The sequence below is a fragment of the Pangasianodon hypophthalmus genome, chromosome 30 (assembly GCF_027358585.1).
Source record: "Pangasianodon hypophthalmus isolate fPanHyp1 chromosome 30, fPanHyp1.pri, whole genome shotgun sequence".
NCBI lineage: Eukaryota > Metazoa > Chordata > Actinopteri > Siluriformes > Pangasiidae > Pangasianodon > Pangasianodon hypophthalmus.
The window spans coordinates 2,744,117-2,757,613 of NC_069739.1; the positions used below are offsets into that span (position 1 = coordinate 2,744,117).

At 40.6% G+C, this 13,497-nt stretch overlaps 1 protein-coding gene across 1 annotated transcript; it reads left to right on the forward strand.

Moving 5' to 3' along the window:
- The first annotated feature begins 3,179 nt into the window (after positions 1-3,179).
- Positions 3,180-13,146, forward strand: LOC128317825 (tripartite motif-containing protein 16-like). The gene is made up of 6 exons (XM_053231656.1): positions 3,180-3,853; positions 5,218-5,313; positions 5,444-5,677; positions 6,069-6,240; positions 9,664-9,723; positions 9,939-13,146. Exons 1-6 carry the CDS (start codon positions 3,260-3,262, stop codon positions 10,514-10,516), a joined length of 1,734 nt encoding a protein of 577 aa, XP_053087631.1. The 5' UTR covers positions 3,180-3,259; the 3' UTR covers positions 10,517-13,146.
- The last annotated feature ends 351 nt before the right edge of the window (positions 13,147-13,497 follow it).

The following is a 13,497-nucleotide window of genomic DNA, read 5'->3' on the forward strand; positions in this document are numbered from 1 at the left end:
CACACATGCTCCTGTGTGTTTATTGGGACTGATGATTTTAATTCTGTTTTGTGTCTTTCACCATTGTGGTTGTTATTTATGTATAAAATATATTATTAAAATTATATTAACTATTATTATTGTTGATCTTAGTAATACTATTTAAATATTAAATAATAGTTTATATATGATATATATATATGATCTGTATTCATACTACCACTACTGCTAATAATAATAATAATAATAATAATAATAATAATAATAGAAGAAATAAGAAGTATGCCTAAATAAATATCATTTTCTAATCCAGATACTGATCCATGTGTTGGGTTTATTGTTCACGAGTTTCTCCAGGGCCCTGAGTTTTCACACATCAGGTTCCTTATAAACCATAAAGAAATATTCTAATTATGTGTAAAACATGTATTCTCTTAAAACAGTATTTTGTCTTTGTTTCCAACAACAACATCAATAATAATAATAATAAAAACTGCAAGCAGCATTTTCGGGGGCCAAGCACCCAGACTCTCTCATTCTTTTTCATTTCTCTATATTCTATCTTTTCAGCTTTAAATATTTCCCAAATTTAATAAACTATTTGATCTTTTCTAAAATATGTTTTAAGCACCACTCACTTTTTATTCAGACAGTGTAAATTCTAGTTATTAGTGGCGCTTGTTCTAGCTTGTTTCTTTCATTCTCTTGTTTTCAAGGGTTTTTGGAAATGCACCTGAAAGACAAAAATAACAAATGTAAAATACCGGGACAATAAAGAAAATAAAAATATAATTCAATTTCAATTTATTTATAAAGCACATTTAAAACAACTTTCATTGACCAAAGTGCTGTACATAAATCATAAACCTAATTACAGCATTTAAAAAAAAAAAATATATATATATATATATATATATATATATATATATATATAAAAAAAAAAACAGCATTTAAAAAATATATAAAAAATCATGTGATTTTTTTTTTGGTTCAAATAAGCAACATCTCAAATTGATTAGAAAAATTTTCCAGTTTGTCACAGTTTGCATTTATTCCAAGTCTTCTGAAGTCATATAATAGCTCTGTGTGAGAAACAGAATGAATTTTAACTTGTTATTCACTGATACAAATTTATTATTTTTTTTAAATAAAACTTTTATGGTACTTTTGCATCCTTTTGAAGCTTCAGAGCTCCCTGAAATGACATGGGAAGGAGGCGGCACAAATCTTCAGGATCACACAGTTTGGGTTCCACAGAAGAAAGTAAGTCATACAGGTCTATTCCAACATGAATGAAGTGCATATTTTTCATATTAAACAGAACTTAGAGAATTATTGGCAGGTTTCTGTGAAAAAAAGACAATAATGAGGTCTGAGATTAAAAACACACTCAAAGTTACTACAGTGTAAAATATTTTCATCTATTTATCAACATTAACTTACAACTGTCAAAGGCGACTTCTCTTTTTAGAGTACATATTGTCAGCTGCTCAGTGTCTGTCACGCTAATGTCTTATAGGCTGTTGGGCTCATTAATATTAATCAGGTCGCTGCTTCGCCCGAACTCATTTGCTGAATTCAAACTGCAGACGGTGAGCGCTAGCCAATGGGATTGCCGCTTGCGCATCACTTCCGCCCACTGCCGAAGAAACGAGCACGCAGAGGCTTCTGCTTGGTCTTAAAGCCTTCGTTTTACAGGAACGGCTACATTTTTCCCCCTCGCGCTGCGATTAATCAAAATAAACTGAGTTTTGTGGCTCATTTCCACTCGAAATGACCTGACTCTCTTAGCGTTTAGAAAATAATTAACTTATTAAATTATAAATGTTAAGTTTGTCGTGTTCAAGTTGCCCATTTAAATAATTAAAACGGTTGTAATATTTACCTCAGAGTTAGCTGCAGCTTTAGCTCACGCGCGCAAACAGGACGATAAATTACACAACACTGAAGCAGGAACGTTATAAAAGCTTCAAAATATAAAACATTACAACTCTAAAATGATATTTAACATTACACATGGAAACCACTATATTAAAGTGATGAACAAAATATACATTTTTGCTTTCCTTTACCTCAGCGTGAAGTGGCAGTTGGCCGTTACGATCCAAATGATGCGCATGCGCAGAACTGCGATTTCTCCAGCTAAGTTTCTACAGAGAACAAACGTTATGATTTCGACCAAACAGTGAATGTTGATCCAACATTGAAAATTAACTGATGACTGATACTGACCTATACAACTACAAATAGACGTGGAATCGAGGTCTCTTTGCTATCTGGGTCATTCTTCATTTGTGGTGGCAAGTGGTGTCCCTCTACTTTACAACAGTTGAAATAAACTTTAAATACCAATAAATCATAAAATGTTTACATGTTTGTATTCTGTAGGGTTAACACAATTTGTGCAGTGTTAATAGTTACATTTTTGTTTTAAAATACATATTTAATTGAGTTTGAGAGATTGCATTTGTAACAAAATATGCATGTTCCCGCCATGCCTCAGAGAGGTATCATGGAATGTAATTGCAAACAGTATATACAGATGGTTGTGCAGAAATGTGTTCACATATCACACAGAGATGACCTGTTGTACAGTGTTAAAAATTAACGCCATCATGTGCCGCTATAAACTGATAAAAAGCCTGTATGATGGGTGTTGGCTGGTTAAATATTTTTTTATAGATACTGCTCGTGGCATGACCAAGTCCCAAAGGTCACCACAAAAACCATCAATGCAGGAGTCAATTGGAGCAATGCGCATCACCCCATAAAACAGGCCATTGGCTTCCTTAGAGCCGGGGAAAAAACAGTTACCTCTGCAAGAACATGCAGCATGAGAAGAGAGACAGAGAAGAGGACAAGAACCAAAGACAAAAGCTAGACAACAAGTGCTGTGCAAGACATGACTCTTATACTAGTGCTCATTAAACACAAAATGGAAAACAGGTGCAAGCAGTCACGTGACATGATCCATGAGGTGCCGTCCCTGATGGGAATCGTATTCATGCACGGGCTTCGGTGTAACCATGACACTATCTTTATTTGATCCATTAGAAAACACAAAACTCCTGATGTCACATTAACAACTTTAATAATTACTCACATTATATTACACTATACCATTACAGTCATGGAGGTTAGCTACACCCTCTTTATTTAAAGCTCCACCCGCTCTCTCTGTCACACTATAGAAACAGAAGCTCAAAGTTCATTTAAAGTAAAAAAAAACAAAACCTCTCTCTCTCTCTGTGTGTGTGTGTGTGTGTTTGAGTTCAGGAAAATGGCCGAGGCCAGTATTTCGGTAGATCAGGACCAGTTCAGCTGTCCAGTCTGTCTGGATGTCCTGAAGGATCCGGTGACTCTCCCCTGTGGTCACAGTTTCTGTAAGGTGTGTATTAATGGCTGCTGGGATCAGGAGGATCGGAAGGGCATTTACAGCTGTCCTCAGTGCAGAGACACTTTCAATCTAAGGCCTGTTCTACACAGAAACAACATGCTGGCTGAAGTGGTGGAGAAAGTGAAGAAGAAGACTGAACTCCAAGCTGCTTCTCCTGCTCAGTGTTATGCTGGACCTGGAGATGTGGAGTGTGATTTCTGCACCGGGAGAAAACTCAAAGCCGTCAAGTCCTGTCTGATGTGTCTGGCTTCTTACTGTGAAATTCATCTTAACCCACATCTAGAACGTCCTGCTTTGAAAAAACATACATTAATTGAAGCTTCAGCAAAACTACAAGAGAAGATCTGCTCTCAACATAACAAGCTGATTGAGATCTACTGTCGTACTGATCAAACCTGGATCTGTTATTTGTGTACAATGGATAATCACAAAGGTCACGACACCGTCACAGCCACAGCAGAAAGAGCTGAGAAACAGGTGAGAATGAGAAAACTTTCCAAAATTAAATCATTTTAATTATATTTTCCCATCTAGAAACAGGTGCTAAACCATAATTTCAATTTGTGTATCAGTCAGAAGGATTCTATAAAAGCTTACTAAAATTGTATGTGTTCTGGTTAACAGAGTGTTAATTTTATCCTCAGTGATAATCGTTATGCGGTCAGATCGGTTAGTGAACATTTCAGCAAACACCAAACTGTGACAGGATGAGGCAGGTGAACACACATACACACACACAGAAAAGAGAGAGAGAGGAGGCCTAGGGTGCAGTCAGTGTTCCAGTTCATCCAAAAGGTATTCACTGGGGTTGAGGTTAAGGCTCTGTGCAGGACACTCGAGTTCTTTCACTCCAACCTTAACACACCATGTCTTCATGGAGATCGCTTTGTGTACAGGTGCATTGTCATGCTGGAACAGGTTTGGGCCTCTTAGTTCCTGTGAAGGGAAATTGTAATGCTACTGCATACAAAGGCATTCTATACAATTGTGTGCTTGCAACTTTGTGGCAACAGTTGAAAAAAAGCCCTCTAAACAGGTTAGTACTACAGCATAGTGTAGCAAAAAAAAAGCCATCTAAGAAAACTTTTTAAAAAATAAAGCAAAAAAGAAAAAAAAGGATGAGATTTGTGAGTTACTTCATATAATGATATAATATATAATGATATAATGACTGTGCATTTAAACAGACATAAACTAGTACTTAGGAGCAGATCAGAATTTGAACTTGAACTGCTCTGGACTTGAGAATCTCTCTGCCAGGCATCCAAGACAGCACACCTTCATCCAGCCTTTTTACAACTTACAGTTCATTTTATTTTTTTTTTTAACTCTTCTGCGCCATGGGATGGGACATCCATGTCACATACACAAAGCCCTGCCTCCAAGGACTACAGTGGCCAGAGTTCATCCACATCTAGCATTCATTCACTGGGCTAATCTTCCATCTGCTAGCTACCTGGATTCAGTGCACAGAGAATCCTATCATAACAAAAAAACCTATGACATGAAATCTACAGAACATTTACAGTTAAAACATAACTGAAAATTTACTGTATAACAATGTCTTTCATTTTTATGGACTTCATTAATATCACTGAGAGTTAAGCTAATTTGTGAAAATTTGTATTTGAATTTACACCAGCCAAAAACTTTTTACTCTTTATTTTGCCACTCACTATAAGCAGCATGGAATTTATTTCTAGCTAGTAATACTACAAAATGCAGAAGCCATATAGAAATTCTACAACACTGTGCTGCCAGGTGATTAGGTATTGTGATGTAGGAATTAATGAAGATGAATGTACTTCATTAAGAGCTGAAAATAATTGATGTTTCCTCAGAGTGAGTTAAAGGAGGAGCAGATAAAATCCCAGCAGAAAATCCAGGAGAAGCAGAAGAAGGTGCAGGAGCTGAAACAGGCTGTGAACACTATAAAGGTGGGCAGTGAGCAGAGACAGAGCTGCTCCTAGAAACACACACAACATGGACAGTGAGTCATTTAGAGTCCCAGTAAGAGAGGGAATGATAGATGAGCTTTAAATCTTGTGTCCCTGTGTCTCCTAACAGCTGAGTGCACAGACAGCAGTGGAGGACAGTGAGAGGATCTTTACTGAGCTGATCAGCTCCATGGAGAAAAAGCGCTCGGAGGTGACGGAGCTGATCAGAGCTCAGGAGAAGGCTGAACTGAGTCGAGCTGAACGACTCCTGGAACAAGTGGAGCAGGAGATTGCTGATCTTCAGAGGAGAGTCAATGAGCTGGAGCAGCTTTCACACACACACGATCACATCCAGTTCCTCCAGGTAACACTCACTGTCTGATCTACAGAGCCAGCTGTTCCTCACACACTCTCTAAAACACCTCTCATTAAAGCAATAAATGTCCTTGTCTGACATCACAAGTGTGTCTAGTGTTATCCTGAGATTAGGTGACTTCACAGTTTATTACTGTTTGTTATTGTTTAGTGCTGTTTAGCTTCTCTTTAACTCGACTTCAGTTCTTAGTTAAGTTCAGTAATATTAGTTTGTGGATTGTCAGTAGCTATTACTTCATTTGTCTGATGTGTTTATGACCACTTTAAAAAAATCATGAATTCTGCTAAAGCACTGAAACTGACAGATGCAACACTGCACTACAAAATCCTTATTCTTTTATATATGTTTATATGTTTTACATTTAAATTGCTTTCTGTAGGCTTTAGCTTCTGGACGTCACTCTCCCCCACTACACAGACCAGATTTTCACGCATCCAACATCACTGTCCATCAACATCTCTCATTTGATGGAGTGAGGAATTCCCTCTCAGATTTGAAGAAGAGACTCGAGGAATTCTGTGAGGAGGAATTCAACAAAATTCCTCCACATGGTAAGAGGAGCTGTTCCTGCTGGAGAAACACAATGATGGACGTCTTTACTCGCTCTGTGAAGTGTTATTTCTTAGCAATGCTCCTGCTTTCTTTTTGCAGACAGTTTACTCACCTGACACTTTTAACTAAAATAGTGATTTAAAATGAATAAACTGACTGTAACACTTCTGCGTTGGGTCAGGAATGGGGAGGCGGGAGGCATGCTGAGGACAACTCAAAAGGGCTTTTCATTCTCTCTATTTTTACCTTCGGTTTTCAGCGGACTTATTCAAAGACACACACTCACACACATGGCTTTATGCTGGTTCTCTCTCTCTCTCTCTCTCTCTCTCTCTCTCTCTTTCTCTCCCTGGCTTATTATGGGAGGAACTGAAAGCAAAAACAGACACATTATTAAACTCGGGCTAATCCAACACAGGTGAGAATCATTACACGTAACCTGCCGGTTCAACACGCCTTCTCTCCATCCACAGCTCACGCTCAACCACGCCTCCGCTGCCACATACCCCCACCACCCGACTCAGGCCAGGGAGCTGTCCGGCCTGCAGCTGACTCCCCCACTTGGTGGAAGAGGTAATCCACCACCACCATCTGCACCCTCGGCCTGTGGATCACCTCAAACTTGAATTTCTGAAGCAGAAGATACCAATGACTGATCCACGCGTTGGCATCCTTCATGCAGGGCGGGACGTGATTGGAACAGAGGGTGAAAGGGCACCCCAGCAGGTAGTACCGGAGGGTAAGGACCACCCACTTGATGGCCAGACATGCCTTCTCTATGGTGCTGTACTTGGTCTCCCTCACCGGGAGTTTCCAGCTGATGTACAGCACGGGGCACTTCTCTCCCTCCACCACCTGGGACAAAACGGCCCCCAGCCCTCTGTCTGATGCGTCAGTCTCCTGAACAAAAGGGAGAGAAAAGTCAGGTGAATGCAACAGTGGGCCCCCACACAAAACCGCTTTTACCTGGCAGAAAGCCCGCTCACACTGCTCTGTCAGCTGGACTGGATCTGGTGCCCCCTTTTAAGTGAGGTCAGTCAGCAGGCTGGTGATGTCTGAAAAATTAGGTACAAACCTTCTATAATAGCCAATAGCCCTAAGAACTGCCTCACCTTTTTTTTGTTCTTGGGTCTCGGGCAGGCCACAATCGCTACTGTCATAAATTTGCGGACGCACCTGCCCATGACCCAAATAGAAGCCCAGATACCTTACTTCCACCTGCCCATTTCTTTGTGCACATTTCTTTGGATTTGCCGTGAGTCCTGCCCATTTCAAGGATCTCAGGACAGCCCTCAGATGTTGTACATCTCGCAGATGCATTGTGCGGGTGGAGGATTCTGTCCATGAAACATCGCTCAGGCGCCAAACAACCCAAAGGGAAGTGGACTGGTGTAACCCAAACGGAGTGGAAAAGGACATTTTTTCATGAGATATTGGAGTCAAGGGAATCTGCCAATATCCCTTAGTTAAATCCAGTGTCGATTAAAAGTGAGCCACGCCAAACCGATTGAGCAGCTCATCAATGCAAGGCATCCAATATGCATCAAATATAGACAGCGCTTTGACTTTTATAAAGTCCACACAAAAACAGACTGACCCTTTGGCTTTGGGCACCAAAACCACCATGCTGCTCCAGTCCCTGTGGGACTCCTCAATTACCCCCATGTTGAGCATATCCGGTATGGGCAGCTGCATACAATCACACCTGGAAAAGTCTCAGTGTAGTGTTCTATGAGGTCAGTGTGACCGGATAGAGGTGAAAACACACTGGAAAATTCCTCCTGCAACCTGGCAATCTGTGCTCTCTGAGACAATGAAAGGTGGTCTCCACAGGGACCGGGGTGAATTGGGGGATCGCTCATACTGCAAATAACAGGGGCTCAAGCCACTTATCCCAATTCCATGCATCATCAAGAAGAACGTCCGAATCATAGTTTTGAGCTTATGATTAAACCGTTCAACCAGCCCATTCGTCTGTGGATGGTAAACACTGATGAGAATTCCCGAAATTCGTAAAGCTTGTGTGTCCGTGACATAAACGTAGTGCCCTGGTCAGTCAGGATCTTTTTCAGGATCCAGACTCGGGAGATATAACAGAAGAGCGCCTCCACAACACCACATGCTGATATGTCGCGAAGAGGTACTGCTTCCGGATATCGCGTTGCATAATCCACCAGGACTAACACAATGTGATAACCTAGCATGCACCTTTCTAATGGCTTTACGAGGTCCATCCCAATTCTTTTGAAGGGGACCTCAATTAATGGCAATGGGTGCACCTGCAAACATCGCCGTGAATGCCCGTCCAATAAAAACAGCCATGAAACGGTTCAGTGTTTTATTCTGCCTCTCCACCCAATGCTGGGCACATCCCACACCGTGCATCGCTACTGCAGGACCCATCCACATATATTTCTCTCACTAATTTCTGAAAACCTAGCCAATTTGTCCCCAGAATTATTGGACGGGTGAGGCTAGGACTAACCGCAGCCTCCACTCTATGCTTTTGCTGCCAGAATTGAATAATGACTGGCACCAGCGGATATTTGTGAATATCCTCATCCACACACCTCACCTTCACCACTCATTCATTTTCCAAAGTCCCGGATTGAATCAGGCCTTGATGGATGGTGGTCTGGCTACACCCTGTGTCCACCAAGGCCTGATGTGTACTCCCTTGCATACTCACTGACACATGGTATATTCCTGCTTGATAAGGGGAGGCTTGCTGTGTGTTAGGAATCCTGATCAGTATTCCCGCTTCCCTCAGGGAGCAGTGATCCTGGAATTGGCCCCCGTTTCTGCGGTGCAGGGACAGGGGGAGGGTGGGGAGAAAAGCGGGGGAATGAGAAAGGGAGAGGTAAGGGAGGGAGAAGAGGAGGGCTCCCTTCGGATATGCGGTAGTCCCCTGCAGTAGTCGGGCGACTACTCCGGCACCAATAGGTCGACCACTTCCTCGGCGCCGTGCTCCTCTGCCAGCAGCCATCTTCGGATCTCGATCTTCCTCAGTTCCCGTGTTTCAGCACCAGTGTAACCCTTTGGGGTTTGGTCAGGAATGAGGAGGGGGGAGGCAGGCTGAGGACAACTCAAAAGGGCTTTTAATTCTCTCTATTTTAACTTTTGCTTTTCAGCGGACTCATTCAAAGACACACACACACACACGGAGTTCTTTGCTGGTCCTCTCTCTCTTGCTCTCTCTCTGGCTTTTTACCAGAGGCACTGAAAGCACAAACAGACACACATAAGTAAAGTCGGGCTAATAATTAAGTGTTACCTCCCGGTTTGACTCGCATCCTCTCCCTCCAAAGCTGACGCTCGACCATGCCCCTGCTGCCACACTGACTATATCGCTTTAAACTGTTTCCATCTTTTACACAACCTGATGATGTTTTTTGTCTTCATTTCCAATTGTCTTTCCTTAGCTGCAGCAGTTCAGATCATTTCACCGCAAGAGCCAGAGAGCAGAGAAGATTTTCTGAAACGTACGTCTAAAACACACACACATACACACACACACACACAGTTTTTTCTTTAGTTTCATATTTAGAAATATGATTTTGTCTGTTCTCCTCCTCTCTCTCTCCCTTGGATATCTCCTTGGACATCAGTACACACACACAAATACAGAGCTGTCTTACTCTGTTAAGTAAACCCAACATGTTCACATTTTTCAGTTTGTTTTTCTCTTTTATTTTAGATTTCTCTTATCTGACTCTGAATCCCAACACAGCACATCGTAAACTCATTCTGTCTGAGAAGAACAGAGTGGTCACAGAAAGTGAGACGGAGCTGCGGTACTCTGATCATCCAGAGAGATTTGACTTCTACACTCAGGTGTTGTGTAAGGAGAGTGTGTGTGGATGCTGTTACTGGGAGGTGGAGCGGAGTGGTGCTGGTGGCGTGTTCATATCAGTCTCATATAAAGGGATCAGCAGGAAAGGAGAGGGTGATGAGTGTGTGTTTGGATACAATGATCAGTCCTGGGGTCTGTGGTGTTCTTCTTCTTCTTCTCTCTCTTTCTGGCACAACAAAATTAAGACTGAGCTCAGAGTTCCAGCATCCTCCAGAATAGGAGTATATGTGGATCACAGCGCAGGTACTCTGTCCTTCTACAGCGTCTCTGACACGATGAAGCTCCTCCACAGAGTCCACACCACATTCACTCAGCCTCTATACGCTGGGTTTAGGCTCTACTGTCTGCGTAGTGATCTTTCAGTGAGGTTGTGTGATCCAAAATCAGGTGTGTACATTCGAGCACAAAAAATGGCTCATTAATTTTATTTTAGAGTTCACAGGTGCTCATCCTTACCACTCACGCTCCTGACTCCACCCTCCATTCACAAACCGGCGCTTAATCATGCCCTCACCTCCACAATATAATTTTTTTTTTCTTCATCCTGATGTTTGATTTGAACATTAACTAAAGCTCTCTACCTGTATCTGCATGATTTAATGCATTGCACTGCTGCAACATCAGTGGATAATTGCATGAATGTGCAGATATACAGATGTTCCTAATAAAGTGGACAGTGATTGCATATTTTTAGCCTACTTAATCTATGGGAGGAAAAAAAACTACTACAGTGTCTTGAATATGATCTTTCAGAAAATCAACTAAACCAACAATTGACTTGTCTCAATACCATATCTTCAGTTTATATAAAGTAAACATACATAGTTGCAATATATTATGTTTAAGTGTCTTTTGGCTGTTTCCTGTGTTTATTTTTTTTTTCTTTTTGACATCAGTCTCCTTTTTGTGGGTCGTGATGATATATTTGTCTCTGCTAACTGTATCTGTCTGTTGTCTGACTCCAGATTTGGATTCTGAACATGACTCAGAGGTGTTATAAGAATCCTTTCACAGGAGATTTACAGTTTTTCTCTACTGCTAAGACACAGCATTTCCTGATACCATGCGCCATTTTCTCAAAACTATAAACACAAAGCCAAAACAGCACACACAATATGGACAACCTTCAAACTTCCATGGCAAAACCAAATACACATTAAATCCTACACAGTAAATCCTCATAGTACTGTAAAACACATGACTGCAATGCTGTAGAATTAGACCATAATATAGCCTATAATACAGTGCATAGTAATGAAATCATTGTACTCGTGTATATTGGACTTGTGTACTTATTGCTTATACTCTAAGTGTTGGTCTTTGACCATTGGTGAGTTCTGTTCAAAATGAACAGAGTACACTTGTTTCATTCTTACCCTGTTCTGCTGAAGTACATGGTAAATGGGGTCAAAGCTTATTTGACTGATTCCTTGAAATAAACCCTGATTTTCCATTATTCTCGTTTGAATTTCTCGCAAGTGAATGATATTGTTGGCTATCACCATGTTCACAAGTGTGGTTCCCCGTTCGGCTGACAACAGCAACAAACATGGTCTGCCTCCACTTGGTTCTTGTCTCTCAGTTCTGTAAAAACAGCATGAGTATTGTTTGGATACAGGCACCCCTATTTGCTGGGTTTGTGATACAGTAAGCACTGCATTACACTATACACTATAGCAATGCATATTCTTACATTTATCCGCTCTACACAGTACTATCCAATATCACAGGTCCAAGCAACAGAAACAACAGTTAGGAGAAGGGAGGACAACACTACAAATTTGCACTATGTAGTGTAGCAAATGCTATAGTGGTAAACTACCAATTTTCTAGCCTACAGCGGATAACCTAGCAAGGTTAAGGGTTTTGTGTGTAGAGTTTTGTGAAATGATTCTTTCCACTGGACACAGAAGAAATTGTTCAGATGTTTGGCTCATAGGCTCAAGAAGTCCCACATTGTTTCACTCCCTCCAGCTAGCCTACATTCTGACTGGAGCTCCATCATCACACCTGAAGAGAACACTACAATTATTCACATAGAAAATGAACAACAATTATATAGAGATGTAGACTCTGTGGCTCTGAACCCACATATATTTTTAAATGGAAATATTAGGATTAATAATTGCCTTTTCTTACACATTGACATTCTTTTCAGTTGAAAGAATTTACTCCACTTCTGCTACTAATTTTCTCCTCTTACTCACTCACTCACTCACTCACTCATTCTCATGTAGACCAGAACTCTGCTGGTGAAAATTCTGTTCACACAATTCTCACCAGTAAAACCAAACCCAAGTCATTTATATTTTAATTTGCAGTTTTATACAACTGTTCTGGTATATCTCAGAAAGCCTGACAGACTCTGTTCCAAATCAGGTTCATCAAATGCTGGTTTGTTTATGACATTTTCCAAGAATAAGGCACTAAAAAGACTGCTGAAGCAGCTGTACACCAAATATGCGGAACAGTTACCAATCAATGACTGGCAGCCACCTAGTTTTAATGGCATTAAAAGCAGCTAGAACATTATTTATTCAGTTCAGCATTTAAATAGTAATGAATACTTTTATTGGTATTATGAGTATGTTCTTTCACTGTTTTACTGTAGTGAAGCACTTTGACTTGCATTTTATATCTGAAATGAGTTATTCTAATGACTTTGTAAATAGACACAGACCTTATCTTAGATCAGTACTTCTAGTTTAAGATGTTTGATGTGTGTCATGGTACTTGAATGCTGCCCTTCTTCATACTTTGATTACAGTTTTAAACTAACACCTTGCTGTGAAAATAATATATTTCTCTAAACACTGAAAGGTTGAGCAGGTGTATCAGATTGAACTTAGGACCAAACTGCTATTAGAGGTTCCTGAATTTTACAATAATAACCAGAGTAATGCTCCCAAAATCACAAATGTACCTGTCTGGGCTTAGAGGAAGAAAAACTCCAACCATTCACATGACCAAAGGCAATTTTACCAGAGTCATGGATGATAAGCCATTGTTTACATAACTGTGATAACATAAGCCTCAGTTTCAGTAAGAAGCCAAGTCCATTTATACCAAGTGAAAGTAGGTTGAGGTCGAATGGAGAGAGTGAGGAAGTGCCTGGGAAGTATGAGGTGATGGTCAAAGTGGGAGTGGGAGATGGGACAGTGGTTCATGACCTGGCTGGAGAGGCCAAACATCACAGTCATGCATTAATATCCTTTTTCTAGGATAAGACATAGTGCATACTTTATCAAAATTGATAAATTGTTTTTATATTCATACAGAAGCTGCTAACATATAAAACTGTTCTCACACAAACATAACTACTGAAGAAGGCTTTAAACTGCTCCCTTTATGCACTCCATAGGACTCCATAGGTGTTAATGTCCTGTCACATTAACAGCTTTAA

Excerpts from the sequence above, each read along its gene's own strand:
- LOC128317825 (XM_053231656.1), top strand. The coding sequence starts at position 3,260 with ATGGCCGAGGCCAGTATTTCGGTAGATCAGGACCAGTTCAGCTGTCCA. Across the intron at positions 3,854-5,217 it reads CAGAAAGAGCTGAGAAACAG|AGTGAGTTAAAGGAGGAGCA; the intron begins GTGAGAATGAGA and ends ATGTTTCCTCAG. Across the intron at positions 9,724-9,938 it reads CAGAGAAGATTTTCTGAAAC|ATTTCTCTTATCTGACTCTG; the intron begins GTACGTCTAAAA and ends CTTTTATTTTAG.